This window comes from Neocloeon triangulifer, unplaced genomic scaffold, assembly GCF_031216515.1.
Source record: "Neocloeon triangulifer isolate White Clay Creek 2 clone unplaced genomic scaffold, ASM3121651v1 ptg000013l, whole genome shotgun sequence".
Taxonomy (NCBI): domain Eukaryota; kingdom Metazoa; phylum Arthropoda; class Insecta; order Ephemeroptera; family Baetidae; genus Neocloeon; species Neocloeon triangulifer.
In genome coordinates, this window is record NW_026775555.1 from 2,842,760 (window position 1) to 2,863,749 (window position 20,990).

General features: G+C 38.7%; 1 protein-coding gene across 2 annotated transcripts; it reads left to right on the plus strand.

Moving 5' to 3' along the window:
- The first annotated feature begins 1,578 nt into the window (after window positions 1-1,578).
- Window positions 1,579-20,783, plus strand: LOC132198795 (low-density lipoprotein receptor-related protein 4-like). Of its 2 annotated transcripts, none has more exons than XM_059623026.1 (25): window positions 1,579-1,813; window positions 6,213-6,346; window positions 7,672-7,999; window positions 8,310-8,439; window positions 8,511-8,620; window positions 8,894-9,056; window positions 9,109-9,259; window positions 9,319-9,484; window positions 10,089-10,224; window positions 10,284-10,470; window positions 10,525-10,678; window positions 11,299-11,690; window positions 12,181-12,730; window positions 13,344-13,505; window positions 13,571-13,786; window positions 13,841-13,964; window positions 14,307-14,469; window positions 14,520-14,682; window positions 14,731-14,864; window positions 15,163-15,356; window positions 16,211-16,504; window positions 16,560-16,889; window positions 17,898-18,363; window positions 18,545-18,803; window positions 19,726-20,783. In XM_059623026.1, exons 1-25 carry the CDS (start codon window positions 1,765-1,767, stop codon window positions 20,292-20,294), a joined length of 5,724 nt encoding a protein of 1,907 aa, XP_059479009.1. In that variant the 5' UTR covers window positions 1,579-1,764; the 3' UTR covers window positions 20,295-20,783. The 2 variants fall into 2 exon arrangements, with proteins under 2 accessions (XP_059479009.1, XP_059479010.1); XM_059623027.1 differs by having other exon boundaries at window positions 16,563-16,889.
- The last annotated feature ends 207 nt before the right edge of the window (window positions 20,784-20,990 follow it).

The window sequence follows — 20,990 nt, forward strand, 5'->3', positions numbered from 1 at the left end:
CAGGCGCCATCTGTGATCTGCTGAAGAAAGCGGGGAAAATTGACGAGGAACGCGGCGGCATTTAAGATATACGATCTAGCGCAATCTCCTTATAGGTATGCAACACATCGGTGATTTTTTTTTAATTGAGGGATTTTTTTATAATATGTTTCGAGTCCAGCCAACTTCAAGCCACTTCAGACTTCAAGCGGAGTTACATGTGAAAATTTATATGATTTTTTTATAATTGTGAATTGTGAAAAAACCATTTTTTTTATTTGAATTATTGAACATCATATTTCGAGTTTCAAAAGAATTTTAACGTGGATTCAGAAACTGAGCGAGAAAACCAATGCTCGGAAAAACGAATTAAAATGTCCAAATTTCAACTTTTAATTGGAAATTTTAATTATTTTTAAAACAGAAATTTTAATCTGTTTTAAAAATAATTCAAATTTCCAATTAAAAGTTGAAATTTGGACATTTTAATCATCATAAAATTATCATAAAACAAAAAACATTTCAAATAAAATTTTCAAGCAGATGCATCTGAAATAGTCAAATTGGTACATTCTTTGATTGTTGCCGATTGTTGTACTCTGGAGTCAATGAGATCTTTTACATAGTTTTAATGGGTCAAAAAAGGTCCCGATTTTGTCTTTTCCATAATTTTCACCGCATTTTTCTATGCAAACCAAGCAATTTTGAGATAAATTGATCATGAAAGCCATTTTTTAGCAGTTCCTTAAATTCGATCCCATAATTATTTTTGTTTTTATGTCCATTTTGTTTACATTCAATGGAAGAAAACAATTTATTAGAAAAGAAAGGAATTTTTGATGAAATAAAAACCGGCTTCCTCGGTGAAGATGAGCAACTTTGTTGTTTCTGCATGGTACAGAAAATCCCTGCTCTACTAGTTTCAGTTGCGGGTTGCAACGCTAATTCATGAGTTGTTGAAATGAGAAATAAGCTGACATTTTACCAATTTTAAAAACATTTTGAAAAATTAACATGCAAATTATATACAAAATAAAATTAAAATTAAATTACAACATTTTTCTCCTGAATTTTAAAATACAGTATATTGGAATTAATTCAATTTAAAGAATAAAATTTCAAAACAAACTGACAAAATTGTGAAAAATTGCGCACCTCTTTTCTCGTCGGAAAGACGAAACGAAACTGATTTGGGGATTTAAAAAGGAAGAAAGGAATTGATGGACAAAACTGCACCACCACTATTGAGAATTTCGCTAAAACTTCTGAGGTCAAAAAACGTCAGCCTCGGTTGACAAAGCTTGTGTTTTTATAGCTTTGATGATTTTGGGTTTAGTGCAAATTTCAAAATCGTAAAAAAAACAACGTTGTTTAAATACAATTGACAAATTATTAATGTCAGAAAAGACAAAAGAGTTTTGTTTCAAACGCGTTTTGAAAAATCTGATTTTAGAGGTAAAGCAAAAATGCTTCCCGTTTTTCCCTTCGAGGTGGCACCAGCGTGACTCGTTTTCCGCGCGGTCCGGAGTGCAGGGCGCGTGCTCGGGCGGCGGGGCACGGCAGGGAGGAGGGCGACGGGGGCGGAAAAGCAGTGGAAAAGGGCAGTTCCTGTGCGGGCGCTTGTCGGTGCGAGCGTCTCTCGAGTGCGTATTTCTGCGGCTTCGACGATGTCCTGCCCCCTGCGTCCCGCGACGGCCGAGCAGCAGCAGCAGCAGCAGCAGCCCCTTCTGCAGAAGCACCGCCGAAGACACCCCAGCGAGAATTAATTGCTCGAGAGCGGCGGCGATGGCGCTTCTGTGGGCCGTGTGCGCCCTGCTCGTCTGCACCTCGGCAGGTGAGAGCGAAACGCACACCCCGCGGCGATCAATGCTTATGCAACCCTCGCTGAATAAATTTCGCTGCTTTAATAATTGCGAATCTCGCGTGGGTGCAGGTTTTTTCCTCCCCGCGTCTCGAGAGAAACAAAGGAAAAGCAACCCCTCGGTGTATGTTCGCGGGGGCGGCCCACGCAGCGCCGAGTGCCGTGTGTACAAAAGAATGACACCCACGGCCTCTTTCGCCCGCAGAGATGCCGACAGCAGATTCCGTCCCCGCGTAAAGATAGCTAGGGATGCTGTGTGCACCCCGTGTGTGTAGGCGTGACTCGGTCCTTCTCTTTCTGCGCCCCGATATAAGATTGCACCTTGCTCTTGATGCTCTCGCTGCTTATTGATCTCCCCGTTGATTTTCGCACCGTAATCAACACACCGAGCCACTCAATTTTGCTCCTCGTCCTTCTAATTTGAGAAAAGTTCAACAAAAGATTTTTCAGCTTCCTATATTTTTTATATTTAAAAACGTGTAAAACTCGACCCAACGATTTGCGAAATTGAAACGCATTTTAAATGATTGATTATTGGGCGTGCTGTTTTTTATAAATTTCAAAGTTCCCGTGAAATTTTGAAAAACGGCGTCCATTTTAACTTGAAAACTAGGAAATTTCAGTCTTCTTTTTAATCTTTCAATTTTCCAAAACTTTCGCAAACCATTCTCAAACAATTATTATTTGTAGTGAGGCTACAGTCTGCGTAACCTAATTTATACCAAATTAAAATCATATTACATAATGAGATTAATGAGATAAATATAAATATCTTTTCTAAATTTATCTTGTTTTATAAAATCAGAGCATTATTCATTTAGGTCAAAATTCAAATTTAGAATCAATATTGCATGGCGACCGCAACAATGTTTTATTCAGTTTTAGTTTTTATTACTGACAATTATTTTATTGCATCCGCAAGTTTGTCGAAAGAGAGCGCCGATTGTGGAACACGTTTTCAATTTATTATTATTATTTTTTTTTTTTTTTTTTTTTTTTTTTTTTTTTGCTTATGGCACCCGTGAGCTTATTAGGCTATTAGGTCGGTCTCTTGCCGTAGTCGAGCACCCTTATTATTATTAATACACATTTGAAATAAATGGAATAAAATCTCACAAAAATGTAAATTTGGCCGACGCCAATCAATAAACGACGGGCAATTTCATCGTTTGAAACCAAAGTTTTTGGAATAACAAAAATTCTCTAAACTTATTGAGAATAAAATTTTTCTAAAATTGTACCAAACAGAAACTAACTAATTAAAACGCAATGACTTTTATTTGGTAAATAATTTATGTTGAGATTTATATCATTTTTTTCTACTTCTTTTTTTCTGATAATGTGACAAAAACTCTAAGTTATATTTATCAGGAGTTCAATGAGTTGTTCACACTTAAAATAAATAAATTAGCACCTGTTTTGTTTTTTAAGCATTGATTTTCAACTTGTAACATTCGCAATGATTGCTCAATTGATTTGAACACAAAATACACTTTTTTTCTGCAGATTTTATTAAATTGTGTTTCAAAATTTCAACCAAAAAACCTCATGGAAATGAAAAAATGGGACTTTTCCTCGTTGCTAAAATTGTTTTTATTCAATAAGCCGTTTTGTTTTTTTAATAAAAACCATTTTTGCAACGAGGAAAATTCCAACCTCTTCATTTCCTTGAGTATCAATTTATTCAAACACAAAACTCATATTTAAAAAAAAAATCAAATTATTGCTATTTTTTTTAATTTAAAAATATTTATTTGCTAAAAATTACAATTATTATTTTAAAGACCGCAGAAGAAGATTTAAAATGCTTATGACGATTCTTTGAATATTTAAATTTTGGAGATGACATCAAATTTTCTCTCAAAATATCAAAATTAAGAAGAAATTATTGATTATAAAGAGCCAAAATTTAAAACTAATTTTTTTCTCCAATTTGTGATTCGCAGTCGGATCTTTTGGTTGCTGGCCGTGTCGGTTTCAGTTTATAGTTTCATTCGGCGTTGTGCGCGTCTGATGAGAGAGAAATAGAGAGACAGATCAGGTCAAGAAAGGGAGAGCGCGGGGGTGGTGCGGCGAGGGACGGGGGCGGCTGGTGCGCGCGTATTGACGAGGGCCCCCAGCTTGCGAGCGAACGAGCGCTGTTTTGGTGCGGCGGCGGCGGCGGCGGCCGGCGCTGCTGCTTCGGGTCCATTGAGAGGAACTCGCGAGGCTGCGCAAATGTTTTTCATTCACTACGCCCGCTCGCCGGTATTGACTGGCACGACGAGAGAGACCATGTGACCTGCCCGCCTGAGGACGCCTGCACCTGCACGCAGAGAGACCGACCGAGACCGACCCGGCCGATTGCTCAATGAAATTTTCTGGCTTGGCCCCAACCCCGCGCCGACACGCGCCACCGACCCCACAATTTCCCGCACCTCCCGCGCACTTCCTTTTTATTTTTGCGTAATAATAACACCTCGAATCGATTGAAAAGGGGCTCTGCGAAAAGAAAAAAGGTTGAAATTGCGGGATTGTTCCTCAAAATTGTCATAAAATATATAAAAAGTTCGATTTGCCTTGAAATTTATGAGATTTACTTGCAAAAAGTCATTTCGTAATATTGCTGATTATTTTCTTTCATTAAAATTAGACATATCATCGCAGTTAATCAAATTTACACTTCCAAAAATGCTGGAAAATTAATTTAATATGTTTAATAGTTGAGTTAAAATAATTCAAAACAGATTAAATTATAAATAAAATGAATAAAAATTATGTCTATTATTTAATTATTAAATATTTGAAAATATTTTTATTATTATTTATAAAATATTGCACTATATTTTATAATTAAAAATAATATTAAAAATATTATCAATAAAAAGTCAGTTAATTTAAATTAATTTAAAAAAATTTCCTTCATAGTTAGTTTACAAATTTTTATATTTTATATATTACAACAAAACATTAATTATTTTACTTTCTTTATTCAATAAATAATTCAATCAGTTTTTAAAATTCATTTATATTCTTACAACCCAAAGACAGAGGAAGTAATTACATAAGGATCCCTGATCACTATTTTTTACTTCAAAACTATGAAAATTTTAATATTTATCAACTTTTGACTATGCTGTCTTATTTTTTTCAATTATTAACAAAATTATGCAAAAATTGTTAAAAAGTAATTAGTAATTCCTCATAAATTTTGATAAAAAATAAGATATTACTACTGTTCTCTTTAGTGAAACCAAAAGTAGAGCAAAATATAATTTATTTGAAAATAATAAAACAATTAAAATACATTGAAAATTAAGAACTTCATGTGGATTTCATGATTTTTAAACAAACTGCTCGGATTGCTCCATATTATTTTTCTCTTTTGTATTAAGTGTCGGGCTAAAGATCGAGTCAAAGTGGTTGCTGCTGGCGTCACATCCCCTGAACCTCAATTTCCTGCCAGAAATCTCTCTTCTTGCCTTTGACCTCGGAAGGCGGCGGGCAGGCGGGCGAGGGAGAAAGATGTGCTGACACGGGAAGAAAGTTTTGCTGTGCGCGGGCGGCGCTGTCAGTAAATCCGCCCACGTGCTCCTCTCGACTTTTCCGGGGTCCTCGAAACCCCTCGCTTCCAAAATGAAAAATTTCCCTGCTCCGATTTGATCAAAATGAGAGTGAAATCAAAAGGGTCGAGATGAGGGCGTCGGGCGCGAGCCCAAAAGATAGGCCGGGGCGCCCAAACGAGAGAGAGTTTCGGTCTCTCTCAATTATTGATCGGCACAGCGCAGAGCTGAGGCTGGCTGGGCGGCCCAGGCTGCCGCCCTCCGCCGCCGCCACCCCCGGAGCAACAGCATCTCCACGCGAAATATTTTCGCTCGCTGCTGATCGCCAATTTCGGCGGCGCGCGATTTTCCCCGAAACCGACAACTGCCCGGTCTATTTTCGCCCTCATCACCGACCGGGGGTGGATTCGCGGCGGCGGACCTGAGGCCGCTGCACCCTTAAAATAGCGAGAGCTAAATCCGTGGAAATAAATTTGGAACCGAATTAGAGACGCGGAGAGGGATTTATTTGGATTAGGGGATGATTGGAATCAAATTTAGCCAGGCCGGTTTTTCCGAAAGCCAATTTGTTGGATAAAAATAAAATTTCTATTTCTTACTCACCAAAGGCTGGCTTGTTGTTTATTTATAAATAATTTTCGGTCATTCACAAGAGTTGCCAATTCCATTAATTACCTTTAAAATATATTTTAAATATATCTTAAAATGTTAACAAACAATTAATAGAATTAAATAGAAAATAAAATTTCTTGTAGACATTATTAATTATTATTAATTTTTATACAAGAAATTTAAAATTTATTGAGAACGTGGAGCTTTTCGTGTTGCAGGCGTGGCTGTGAATGTGAAGAAGTTGGCGGGTCCGCTGCACGAGGGCAAAGAGCAGCAACACCCGCTTGAGGTGGATGACCCGTCGCACCATCATCATTCAGACTTTGACCCCTTCGACGGAGAACTTTCGGAGGTAAGATTTTTTTATAATTATATAAGAGGGGAAGATGGCAAAACACTCGGCTGCGGCAGTGCGGTCGGTGCTGCTTTTATTGACAATATTCACAGCATTGGAGATCCAGCCAAACAGAGCGATTAACCAAAAGGTATTTGAATGTCCCAAGCTTGATTTTTCATATGATGCGGTCATGGTGCCGGCGCTTGTGCGTGGGTCTTCTTTTCACCTGCTGCTGCCACATCGTTTTTCAGATCTGATTACTCGCCTTTGCTGATAATGTTTGCCAAGCGACATCTCTTTGAGAGAGTTGTAATGAGAATGAGTTTTAGGACAGTGTTCGGAAGTGGCGCGTATTTGCTGATTGTATTGTATTGTGCAGTTCCGATATTGAACTAAACCCCGGCCCTTTAACACAGGAAGATGCAATTGCAACAACCTTTGATGGAAGATTAGATGCCAAATTCAAAGACAAAATTGATCGTTTACACGAAAAAATGGATGGGATGTTAAATGAAATTAAAGGAGTGAAAGATAATGCGGCGAAGCAGCAGGTCTTAATTGGAGAATTGCAGGAGGAAAACAATAAGCAGCTGAAAAACAGGCTGACGCAGTTGGAGAGGGCGAATCGTGCGAATAATATCCTTATCTTTGGAGAGCAATCAAATAAAAATATTAATACTGCTTTTGAATCTGTCATGATAAGTTTGCTAAAACTCCCAGAAGTACCAGAGTTGGACGAGCTGATGCGCCAAAGCGGCCTATATTAGTAAAACTTAAGTCCCAAATTGATAAAAGTGAAATTATGTCTAAGCTAAATTGTCTTAAAGGAACAGGTGTTACTATTGCTGATGAGTTAACTCCCGAGGACCAAGCATTATAGTTGCCGCGGCAAAAAATGCCAAAGAAAAGGGAGTGTCGTGTAAAATTCGGCGTTCTGGCTTGTTGATAGGCAATGCAATTGTTAAACCGGAGATGCTTGTTAATCCAAATTGGCTTAATAATTATACAGGTGATGCTGCTGATGCAGGAAATAAAAACACTCAAGGTTCACACAAAACGGACTCGCCAATAAACACAATTTGCAACTTATTTTCATACAGAAATTACATTTTTCCGATGAATTTTACTCCGCAAGTCGAATTAGCTGCTAGTATAAAAAATTTAAACAAAAAAATCACCAGTTTTCCAGTTTTTTGTTCGTTAATTTTCTAGTTCACTGATTTTAAAATAACGCAACCTGCCAGACACCGATGTCGAGCAGGTTGCCTATTTCGATTAAATGTCATTTTTTTTAATCTTTTCGATGCGTTGATTGAATTGTTGGACTTGAATTTTTGCAGCACGAGAAGTCGACGTGCGTGTGTCCGGACGACCTGTTCGCGTGCCAAAGGTCGTGCATATGTGTGCCGCAGGAGTGGCGGTGCGATGGCGACGCCGACTGTCAGCACGGCGAGGACGAGCAGTGCGACGTGCCTGGCGTGCACCGCTCCGGGGGCGGCGGCGGCACCATGTGGGAAGGCCCTTCAGACGTGGGTCACGAGAGGCCCACGGAGCCCGAGCCCGAGTGCCGAGGCCTCCGTTGTCACTCCAACGGCCGCTGCATTTCGCGCGAGTGGCTCTGCGACGGCGACGACGATTGCGGAGATTTCTGGGACGAGGCCAGTTGCGGTGAGTTAAAAATCGTATTATTTTGTGAACTAAATCATTTCTGGATTCTTTATTGTAAAAATAATCTACTTATTTTGAAGGAAATTAGCCAAGTAATTAGCAATTTAATTTTTTCCTATGTATTTCTACAAATTTTGTAACATTTGAATCAATGATCAAAGCATAAGTAATTTACAATTATTATTTTGAGATTTTGTGTCTAATCAGAAACAAACTTTATTACGTAAAAACCTTTATTTTTTACATCAATATTATTAATATTGTTTACTCTTCACAACTTAAGTTTGTAATTTTTTATGTCATTATTCAGGTTTCGATATGAACTGCACGGCGGAAGAATTTCAGTGCGAGAATGGTTTGTGCGTTCAGCAGAACTGGGTTTGCGACGGCGACAATGACTGCAAAGACTTTTCAGACGAATCCAACTGTACAGCAAATAGGTGCTGTGAAATTTTCACTCTTGTTTTTTTGCGTCCTTTCTTATTGAAATTCTCGCCGGTTCGTATTGCAGCAAGTGCGCGGCAAACGAGTTTCGCTGCGGCGACGGCACGTGCATTTCCGAGAACTGGCGGTGCGACTCCGAGTCCGACTGCTTGGACAACTCGGACGAAGCCGACTGCGGTAAATCAATGGATTGTGTATCAATTTTTGTCAGTTTGGAGAGGAAATTAAAAAAAAAAAAAAAATCAAATCCTTACTAAACAAGAACTGGAATCGTCGAAATTAAAAATTGCTCTTTTGTTTTCAAATATAAAAACGATTTTTGAACTAAAATGTCTTATTTCATCAATTTATATAATATTTTTAATCAAACTTTGCAATTTTATCATTAATTTTCATAATAAATTATTGGAAATTGAATAAAGATTCAAAATTTTGGTGTCCTTTTTGCAGATTTTCAGCAGCCGGTGTGTCAGGAGGACGAGTTCCAGTGTTCGTACCCGCGGTGCGTGAACGAAAACTTCAGGTGCGACGGCAACGACGATTGCGGCGACTGGAGTGACGAAGAAAACTGTCCGAGTCAGCCGTACCGCAGCTGCCGCGCCGGCGAATACAAGTGAGTTTCGAAGGTATATTCACGGTGCCCTGAGTGAAGGGTCGGTTCGCAGGTGCAACAGCGGCAAATGCATCCCCGAGCGGTGGTTGTGCGACGACGAGTCCGATTGTGATAGCGGGGAGGACGAGGAGAATTGCGAGAAGAAGAAGCCGCGCACCTGCGGCCCGGACGAGTTTTCCTGCAGCCACGGAAACTGCATTTTGGTCGGATCGCGGAGATTGGAAAATTGTTCAGTTTTCATTTTTCTCTCTTTGAATAACAGAAATCTTGGCTGTGCGATGGAGTAGAGGATTGTCCGAAGGGAGAGGACGAGCAGCAATGCACGCCGTCATGCGAGGAGACGCAGTTCGCCTGTAGTAATAGTTCCACGTCTTGTATTAGCAGAAAACACATGTGTGATGGCAAGAAAGACTGCACTAATGGTGAAGGTAAGCGCAAAAAATTACTTAAAATACTAAGTAAATTCAAATTTCAAAAATATTTATCACCATGAAATTAATTTAATTTCTTAAGGAGAGGCTTTTGCCTGAAAACGGCCCGATTAATTTTCATTTTAATTTTTCACTACATTAATTACCATTGTTTTTTTTTCGTGTCAGTCCTAAGGAGACAAATTAAGAAGAATTGAATTTATTGGGAGAACTGATTTTTTTAAATTTTATATTGTTTCTTACGGGATTTTCTGAAATAATTTTTTGCTCGTAATTTGCACTACTAAAATTGATTAAAATTTCAACAAATTACATTCAATATTACCCCAATTAAGAAGGAAAAATAAAATCAATAGGTCAGTTGACATTAAAAATTTACATATTATTGATCTTAAGGGAAAATTTTGTTAAGTTCTAATTAAAGCTTTTTAAAGGAAAAAATTAATCTAACCAAATCATAGAAAAACTCAAATTAAAATTTTTTGCAGAATTTTGCTGATAATTTATAGTAATATATATTCAACAAAGAAGCAGTCTTTTTTTAAACTAAATTTTTCTTGCTTGGTTTTTCAAAGTTAATTTTTGTGCCTCTCTGTTCTAGATGAAAAAGATTGTCCTACAAAAAAGGAGTGCGGCGCCAACTCAAAAAGGTGCGATCAGCTTTGCGTGACCACGGTCGACGGCAAAGAAGGCTGCGCCTGTCGCTTCGGCTACTCTCTGCACCCCAATGGCTACAGGTAGAGCCAATTTTTAATAATGATTTGCAAAATTTTGCAACTTTTTTCTATTCTCTCAGCTGCCGTGATATAGACGAGTGTTCAACCAAACTGGCACCGCCGTGCAGCCAGACGTGCGTGAACACGATCGGCTCGTTCACCTGTTCTTGCAAGGAGGGCTACATTTTGCGTTCGAACGGCCGCTCGTGCAAGGCGCTTGGCCCGCCCGCTATTTTGTTGTTCGCAAACAGGGTCGATATTAGACAAGTGCGTGTAGATACATTTTTTTTAGTGGTTTTTATTGATTAAATTTTTAAACAGATGAGTCTGAACAATGTCAAGTATACGGCCATCCTAAAGGGGCTGCACAACGCAATTGCCCTCGACTACCATTATCACATGGGTCTCGTCTACTGGTCTGACGTTTCCTTGGACATGATCAGGAGAGCGCACATCAATGGTTCAGAGCCTGAAGGTAAAATTCAAATTAAAGACCCACTCCGGTCATTTGTATTTCTCTTTCTTCTGAAAGATTGCTAAATTTTGAGTATATCTTGTGAAAACACTAATTGAAAATTCCAAACCGTTGCGTCTCAATCAAAAGAAAACCTAAATACGAGTGATTCGCGCGAAAAACGTGTGAGAATTGAGTAGCCAATCAGATCCATCAGTTTGTTCCAAAAACTACAGAATTTGGTCACATTGGCGCTGCGATCGCTGATTTTGCCACTAATGCCCCACGGCGCTGTAGAAAACTTGCCAAAATCAGCGATCGCAGCGCCAATGTGGCCAAATTCTGTAGTTTTTGGAAGAAACTGATGGATCTGATTGGCTACTCAAATCTCACACGTTTTTCGCGCGAATCACTCGTATTTAGGTTTTCTTTTGATTGAAACGCAACGGTTTGGAATTTTCAAATAGTGTTTTCACAAGATATACTCAAAATTTAGCAATCTTTCAGAATAGAGAGCAAAACACTTGACCGGAGAGAATCTTTATTTTTTTTAAATTTTCTATTAACTGCTCAATATTTTTGTACAAGTAAATTGGATATTTCATTATTATATTAAAACAATTTTCATTTATTTTTTACAGATGTAATAAGGTGGGGTTTGGAGGCGCCGTCGGGAGTGGCGCTCGACTGGGTTCACAATTTGCTCTTCTGGACGGACTCAGGCACTCGGCGGGTCGAGGTGGCCTCGCTGGACGGCAGCGTCCGAGCCGTTCTCGCCGCCAGTGACCTGGACAAACCGCGAGCCATCGCCGTCCACCCAGGAGAGGCTCTTGTTTTCTGGACGGACTGGGGGCCGAACCCGAAGATCGAGTCGTGCCAAATGGACGGCAGTGGCCGTCGATCCATTGTCACCGAGTCCGTCTTTTGGCCCAACGGACTGACCATCGACTTTGCTGTTGACCGCATCTACTGGGCGGACGCAAAACACCACGTCATCGAGAACGCAGCTTTTGATGGGAGCGACAGGAAAAAGGTATTTATTCATTTTTCTTTTTTTCATAATTACTTTTGTAAAAAATTTGTCATTTAAAACATATTTCATTTTATTTTATCTAATTTTGTATCCTTTTTTATTTTATTATAATTTATTTAATATAATAAAATATAATATAATAATATAATATATAAAATAGGTTATTTTTTCTTGCTTTTTGTGAAATCTTTTTATTATATTTTTATTTTAGTATTATTTTATTATATTTATTTTTTATAAAGTTTTTTCTATTCTATGATATTTTATTTTATTTCATTTCTTTTATGGTTTTTTTTAATTTTAAACAAAATATAATTTTTAAATAATAACAATTTGGGAAAATAAACAATTATAATATTCAATTCATTATTTTTGAGAACGATTTAAAAATCTATCAAACTGTCCATATTAAAAGCCTTTTTACTAATATATTTCTTTTTAAATTTTTTATATTTTTACAAAATTCAATTTGTTCCCAATGTTTCCCCAGGTCATCAGCAAAGGTTTGCCCCACCCATTTGCTCTGACCGTGTTTGAAGACCACGTTTACTGGACGGACTGGCACACGAAGAGCATCTCGTCCGCCAACAAAGTGACCGGCAGCAGCTTCCGGACAGTCCACTCGGGTCTGCACTTCCCCATGGACATCCACAGCTACCACCCCCAGCGACAACCAAACTACCCGAACCGCTGCCTCGGCACCAACGGCGGCTGCTCGCACCTATGCCTGCCCAACCGAACCTCCTTCACGTGCGTGTGTCCGCTCGGACAGCGACTTCGGACGGACAGGAAATCGTGCGAGAAGGCGCCTGAGAAGCTGCTCCTGTTCGCACGCAACCGCGATTTGCGCATCCATCTGCTGGACGGCGTCGAACCGCAGGTGGACATGGTCATACCTGTGGACGACGTCCAGTCGGCCACTGCTCTCGACTGGGACAGCGCGACCGACAATATCTTTTGGGCCGACGCCGAGGCCAACACCATCAGCCGCGCGGCACTGAACGGCAGCAACCAGAGAACCGTCGTCAGCTCCAACCTTGGTGAGATTTTTTATTAATTTTTTATTTAATTTAAATATTTACAATCTGTCAATCTAGCTTTTAATTCAGTTCAAAATTTAAAATTTCATTCAAAGAAATCTTAACGTGGATTCAGAAACTGAGCGCAAAAAAAAACTAATGCTGGGAAAACGAGTTGAAACGTCAAAATTTTAACTTTTAATTGGAAATTTTAAATCTTTTCAAAACAGATTCGGATCTGTTTCTAACAAAATTATTTTTTATTTTTGCATTTAAAACTGTTGCCGTAGGTCTTAATTTTAGAATTTTAAGTGAAAAAATTAATTTTTTTGGAAACACAAATGCTATGTGTTTTGAAAAGAATAAAAATTTCCAATAAAAACTTGAAATTTTACGTTTTAAATCATTTTCCAAGCATTGGATTTGTCGCTCAATTTCCGAATCCACGATAAGATTTCTTTGAGAAATTAAAACGGAAACTGGAATATACTTAACAACGCCTACACAACACAACTGTACATTAAAAATTACAACAACAAAAACACATACTAACAAAATTAACAAAAAATTAAATAGAAAAAGATTTAACAAAATTAATAAAATAACTTTTAAAGAATTACAATTTTTTTTACAGAATCGCCAGCAGGAATTGCCGTTGATTGGGTGGCCAAAAAGCTGTACTGGACGGATGCAGACACTTGTCGCATCGAAGTGTCCAATCTTGACGGCACGATGCGCGCACTTTTGGTGTGGGAAGATGTCAAAAAGCTCAGAGACATCGTTGTCAACCCCAATGGTACCGATTTTGTTTTTTTAAATTACCCATGCAGATTTTTCAAAGAGTTTTATTTGAAATTTTAGATGGATTCATGTATTGGAGCGACTGGGGTGACACGGCGCGCATCGAGAAATCGGGCATGGACGGCTCGGCGCGCAAAGTGCTCATTTCGACCAACATGACCTGGCCCGCCGGACTTGCGGTCGACCAGGAAACGCGGCGTCTCTACTGGGCGGACGGTGGAACCAAAACTATCGAGTACTGCAACTTTGACGGCTCTGGCAGGAGAATTTTGATTGGTAATTTAAAAAAATTATCTGGAGGGCTCGGATTTTATAGTAAAAATAAAATAGGTAATAGTTTGCCGTATCCGTTTGGTCTTACTGTGTACAAGGAGAGCGTTTACTGGACCGATTGGGACACAACGAGCATTCACAAAGCGGACAAGCTGAGTGGCAAGAACATTACTGTCTTAAAGTGAGTGTTTCTCTTATATTTTAATAAAAAAAAATTAATAATTTAAAATATTTGGTTTGATATCAGAAGAATTTTGTGATCAATTTTAATAAATTACTTTAGATTTTGATTAAATTACACTTCAAGTTTGATGAATGAAAAAATTTGCACAAATAATTTTTGGAAATTTTTTTAACTTTGTTAATTTCTTTCGGAAACTCTGGGGAAACTCACAAATCACAATAAGAAAGAAAATTTCAAATAAAAAAGTATTTTATATTTATTTTTCATAATATCCGAATTTGAGTAGAAATTAATATGTTTTAATATTTGCATAAATTCCTGTTTTTTATTTTTCTTCAGGTCGGGAATCACTGGTCTAATGGACGTGCAGGTTTTCCACCGCGAGCGAAAAATGGTTCGTTCCGAGTGCCACTTCAAGAACGGCGGCTGCTCGCACCTGTGTCTGTTGGCGCCGGCGCCGAAAAAATTCGCCTGCGCCTGCCCGATCGGCATCAAAATCATGGTGCGTCTCCATTGTTTTAATTTGATTGATTTTTAAATGAATTCATTCAGGAGGACGGCAAGAAGTGCGCGGACGGCCCGGTGAATTCGCTGATCTTTGCGCACCGAGTTGACATCAGGCGCATTTCTCTGGACGTGCCGTACGTGATAGACGTGGTGCTTCCCCTGCCGCCGATGCACAATGCAGTCGCCGTCGATGTCGACCGGAAAACTGGTATGGAAAATAATTGTAAAGAAAGTTAATTTTTCAATGGTGAAAAAGGGGACATTTATTGGAGTGACACGGTCGAGGACGTCATTAGGCGCGGAAAGGATAATGGCAGTGACGTTCGGGACGTTGTTATAGACGGACTGGACAATGTTGAAGGCATCGTTGTAGATTCGACGGGCAGAAAGGTAAAAAAAAAATATAAAATTATTTTAAATAGAATATTTGCACTAAAGTTGGATTTCATAATAAAAAAAAACTAGGCTTATAATCATTAGAAAAATAAAAAATAAATTAATGGTAATTAATTTAATTAAAAATCAGGTAATTTTTAATAATATTTTATTTTAATTACTAAATTAAATATTTTTTTTTTAATTTATAAAATTTTAATTATTAAAAATTAGTTAAGTGTTTTGTTATAATAAAGCCCAGTTTAACATTTTCCACATTATTTTGAACTAAATTTCAATTATATTTCATCAGATTTATTGGACTGATGGTGGAAGGCACAGTATTGAAGTGGCTGAACTGGACGGAAGTCACCGGAAGGTGCTGATTTCGAAAAATCTGGACAGTCCAAGGGCCATCACTCTGCACTACCACCGCGGTCTCATGTTTTGGAGCAGTTGGGGCAAAAAACCAAGCATCGAACGCGCCTTCATGGACGGTAGCAATCGGTAAATTTCATTTCATAAAACACTTAAGGCATTATTTTTTTTTAACGGGACCCACTTTTGGCATGGGGTCGGCGGATCTTGTTGAAAATTCTTAGTTTGGTTGCCCTTAGGGTGTAGACAATTAATTTAAAAGGATTTTTGAAAATTCTCAAAATTGCCTATTTTACAGGGGCTCAAAGATGGGGATTTAAAAAAAAGGAGTTTTCGAAAATCAAACATATCTCAGCTCCTGCTGCAGATAGCGCATGTGTGTATATAAACAAAGTTGTAGGAAATTAGACGCCCTACAACTTTGCAATAGTGACCAAGGTCATAGGTCAAAGTTCAGAGTCAACTTTTTAAATTTGAATTTTTTGATGCGCCACCAAAGTACCTAGTACATACAAATTTTTTATTCCATTATAGCCAAAAGTTGCTCTAGTTGGTAGTCAACAACATATTAAAAATTTTTGAGACTTATTTTTTTCGTTTTGGAGATATTTCAGGTCGAATGGCAAAAAACGTGGTTTTCCGAGCATTTTCCTACACAAATCAACATTTAACCGTCCGTAACTTTTTTCCTGCTAAAGTTACGCAAAAATGTATAATAACAAAAAATGATTGCCTTGACCTGTTCTTTCAAACCGTGTATCGCACATGGTGACCAGGTCACAAAAGGTCATTGACCCCGGTGACCTGTGACCTTGCAAGTGCAAAACTGACTTTCAGATACTCCAATGTTTCTTTTCATTGAGGTGAAACATTTCCAGCAATAATTTTTGGAAAGGTCACAGGTCACCGGGGTCAATGACCTTTTTTGACCTGGTCAGTTTAAAAATTTCTTTAAATTTCACCAATTTTTATTAAAATTTCAGAACGGTGATTGTCCACGAGCACGTGAGTTGGCCGAACGGACTGGCGATTGACCGTCCCGCCGGCCGCTTGTACTGGAACGACGGCAAAATGAAGACAATCGAGAGCTGCACGTTGGACGGCACCGACCGCAGGATGATTCTGAGCGACATTCCGCACCCGTACGGCCTCGTGGTGGTCGGATCGCACCTGTACTGGACGGACTGGCAGACGGAGGCTCTGCACCGCGCGGACAAGGACACCGGCGCCGAACGCGTCGTCATCCGCGACCGTCTGCAAGGCCTCATGACCATCAGGTCTGATTTCGATTCGGGAAGTTTGACTTTGACGTGCTCAAATTTGTGTTCAAAGCAGGTCGGTGCAGGCGGACAACATTGCGGAGAACGCGTGCGGACACACCAACGGCGGCTGCTCGCACCTCTGCCTGCGTCGGCCGGACGGCTTCGAGTGCGCCTGTCCGACCGGAATCCAAATGGGCCCGGACGGACGCACCTGCAACAACACGCCGCAAGCGTATTTGCTGTTCGCCACCAGGTCTGCGCTGGCCAGGGTCTCCCTGGACACGGAGGAACTGTGGGACGTGACGCTGCCCATCCCTGGCGTCCACACCGCCGTCGCCGTCGACTTCCACTGGGAAAAGCAAATCATCATTTACACGGACATTCAACTCGACATTATCAGGTAAATTAATTCAAAAACCAAAAATTTCAACTTGATTTTTAAGTAATATACTCAAATGTTTACGATTCACATCTAAATCATAACTTCTTTATTTGTAAAAATTAAATGAAAATGCAAAACAAGAGCCAATTTGTAAAAAAAAAACTAAAATTAGTTTTTTTTTTTTTTAAAACTCTGGGACAAAAATTATCTCCTTAGCGAGATCTTTCCAACTACTTATCACACATATCGGTCAGGTCACTCAAGGTCATGGGTCACGGTGACCTTTGACCCAAGTTCACCAAAGGTCATTGATATGAACACCATTCGATTGGTCTAGTTCAGAAAGTCAATTTTTGTCAATATATGTCTAAAATCAACACAAATCGAGTAATTAATGATAATCTAAGAAACTCTGCACACCGAGGGGCAAAAAACCACGTTTTTTAATCTTTTAATTTTATTTTAAATTTAACTAAAAATAACCACATCGCAATTTTGACACACATTATGTAAAATTTTACGAGAAATTAAATGACGATGTCAAATTTAACTTTTAGCGAGAGGCACATCTTCAAATTTGAGTTTGAAATTTTGAATTTGAAATAAATGACCTTGACCTTTGATTTATGACCTTTAAATTAATTTATTTTTGTAGATATTGATGAGACGAATCCAAAAATATCCAGATTTTTATTATACGACCACGGGTAGCCGAGATAATTAGGTTTTTTTTATTTTTTCAAAATATCCCGTAAAACCCGCAATTTTGAAAATTTTTCGATAAAAATTTATGGAGTTTGCTTTCAAGTCATGAAGATTAAGCCACGAAAATTTCATTAAATTTGGGGGGCAAAAGAATTGCTCTATTTTGAAATTCGACCACCTAAAAAATTAACAAAAACCAAATCCTTCCTTTTTTTCAATGAATAAAATAAAAATATACACTTCAAAAACATAATTTTTAACTTAATTAATTAATTTTTGAAGCAAATATTTTACATATATTTGAATTTTTTTTCATTCCAGGCAAGTGGACATGAATAACTTTTCCAACTTCGAGGACATCATTCACACCAATTTGTCGACGCCGACCGGCGTCGCAGTCGACTGGATCGCCAACAACCTGTACTGGACGGACACTTCGCGAAAGGTGTTGGAAGTTTCTCGTCTGGACGGATCGTGTCGGAAGCTGCTGATCCACGACAAGGTGGAGGACCCGCGCGCCCTGGCAGTTTTCCCACGCAAAGGGTTTCTCTACTGGACGGAATGGGGAGACAGTCCCAAGATCGAGCGCGCCTACTTGGACGGCTCGGCGCGGCGAGTCATCATCGGCACCGAACTCGGGTTTCCCAACGGCCTGGCGCTCGACTACACGGCCAACAGGCTCTTCTGGGCCGACGCTCTGAGGGATCGAATAGAAACCTCAGATTTGCACGGCAGAGGAAGGATTCAACTTGTGCCCGAGGCCACTCACCCCATTGGTTTAACGCAGGTAAAAAATGGTTGAATTCTTTTATTTTTGGTAATATTTTCCAAAATTATTAATAAAAAATGAGAATAAATATAAATTTTATAATAATAAAAATGATTTAATTAATTCATAATTATTAAAGAAAATTATTTATAAAAAATGTGTTTTATTTGTATTTTTTGTAACAATAATTTTTTTTTAGTTTGGTCCTCACGTGTACTGGACGGACTGGTACAAAAAGTCGGTAGAACGGGCGGACAAGTTGAGTGGCTCGGAACGAACGGCGATTCGGACAAACTTGAACGGCGTGATGGAAATCAGGGCCGTCGCGGCTGATCAGCAGCAGGGCTGGACGCCGTGCGCCGAAGAGAATGGCTACTGCTCGCATCTCTGCTTCCACCGGCCGCAGGGCTACATTTGCCAGTGTCCTGATGTGTCCGACAAACGACCCTGCTCTACCAGTAAGTAGCTTTACTTATTTATATTAAAAATTTAATTCAAGTTAAAAATTACTAAATTTAACATATAATCAAAAAATCTCTTATTTAAAATAGGTTGAATTGAATTGTTACACTTGAGGTGGATTTCAGGAAAAATTTAAACCAGGCGAACACTTTTTAATTTTTTACTTTGCAACGAGGTTTCAATTTTTCTTAAAATAGGTTGTCAATAAGTAACATTTAAAAAACGTGGAGTTTTCCTACATTTAAAATAAGCTGTACAATTAAATTATCATCGATCAAGCAAAATTATTCGTTTAAATTTTAAAATTGTGCTTTTTAAAATGTATCAGTCAAAATTGAAATATTTTATTTAGTATAAAAATTAAAAAAGTTGCAATTATTTTATTTTAGAAATGAAGCAATCGGGCTTTTTTTGTTGCAGAAAATTGTTTTCATTCACTTTCTGCAACGAGGAAAAGCCCGATCGCTTCATTTCCGTGATCATCTCCTCGAGTGTCCACTTCTTCAAACATATTTGATTTTAATTGTTTTTATAACACTAAATTTAAATTATATTAAATATCCATATTTAAATTTTATCTTATAAAAATAATTTGAATAAAAATTTTACAACTTTAAACATTTATTTTAAATAATTTTATTTTTAACCAATTGGATTAAAAATATAATTTAAAATATTATATATAAAAGTGCTTGATTTTTGAGAATTTACTTTAACAATTAATTTTATATTTATAATAAAAAATAAACGATTTTTATTTTCAAAATCAATTTCAATGCAAAAAAAAATAGAAAACAAATTTAAATTAAATAAAAACTTGATGACTTTTTCGGAAAATTCCATTTCTAGGTAAAATTCTCAAATAATTAGTAAAATTAATGAGAATAATTAAAATAATAATTATAACTTTTGTTGCAGAGCCGAGTGCAGTGGTGGCGCCGCGGGACGAGACTCTGGAGGAGGACGACGACGCGGGCGAGGAGTTCGGTTCCGAAGACACCCCCGGCGGCTTTTCCAAGCGCAACGGCCTCAACGGACCCGAATCTTTGAGTTCACTGGGCGTCGTGCTCATAGCGTGTTCGTTCGTCCTTCTCATTTTGGGTTCTCTGCTGATAATGGCGATGGTCAGGCGCCGCTACAAACACAACCTCTACACCGGACGCAACGTGCTGACGTTCGCCAACCCCAACTACAACGCGTCCGAGGCGGGGGCGGCCGGACCCGGGGGCCCCGGCGGCCCCCCGGGCGACCGGCGGCCGTTCCTCTGGAAGAAGCTCAAGTGCGAAAAAACGCCCGGCAAGGTCGGGGGCGGCGCGTCGACGCCGAGCAGCAGCAGCCACCACCAAGAGGAGGGCATCATCTTGTGCGCGGTGCCCGAGCTGAAGGCGCCGCACCACCACGCGGCCTTCGACGCCGTCACCAACCTCGACGACTGCAAGCACGACGAGATCTACTCGGAGATCACCGTGCCGAGTGCCACCAAGTAATAGAAAGAAAAAAAAATCGAAGTAAGCAGAGCAGCGTATATATATATTTTCAAAGAGAAAGAGAGAGTTTAAAAAAAATTTAAAATATTTCGCCCAACTGTGACACGAAATTAGATTTTTAATCTGTGAGAAGAGCGAGAGAGCGCCGGACGCTGATCGAGGGACTTTAATGAGAATTTAATAGAGAAGCAGTTTAAATACGGACGGTGCAGTGCGCGCGCGAAAGACGGTTCGAGATCGTCGGTTTCATGTTCGTCACTTGTAAATAAATATAAGTGAAAGAAATCGAAAATTAATAATTAATGAAAAAAAAATAAACGAAAAGATGACGCTATTTATGAATGAGGAAAGAGACATTAAAAACGGTGTATATCAGATTAAAAAGTGTACGTTTTTCATTAATTCAATCCAAAAATATCAAAAATAAATAATTACAAATAAAAGTTATACTTTTTTAATTTATACTTTTTTTAAAGAAGCATTGCAAAACGCTTTTCTACGAAGACAGAATTTTAAAATTGATGAAAACTATAAAAAAATCGTATGCATATGTTTGGCAATAATAATGTCATACAATCAGCTTATTTTAGATCTGCGTATTAAAGATTTCTGAAAAGCGGAATTCTACATAATTATATAGAAGTAGTGTGTTTCTTACAGTGATCAAAAGATTAAGTTCATATTTCTATCATATTG

What these genes read in the sequence shown, in the direction of transcription:
- LOC132198795 (XM_059623026.1), top strand. Translation starts at nt 1,765, where the DNA reads ATGGCGCTTCTGTGGGCCGTGTGCGCCCTGCTCGTCTGCACCTCGGCA. An exon ending in TCCAACTGTACAGCAAATAG is followed by an intron (nt 8,440 to 8,510) that starts GTGCTGTGAAAT and finishes TTCGTATTGCAG; the next exon opens with CAAGTGCGCGGCAAACGAGT. An exon ending in AGACTGCACTAATGGTGAAG is followed by an intron (nt 9,485 to 10,088) that starts GTAAGCGCAAAA and finishes TCTCTGTTCTAG; the next exon opens with ATGAAAAAGATTGTCCTACA.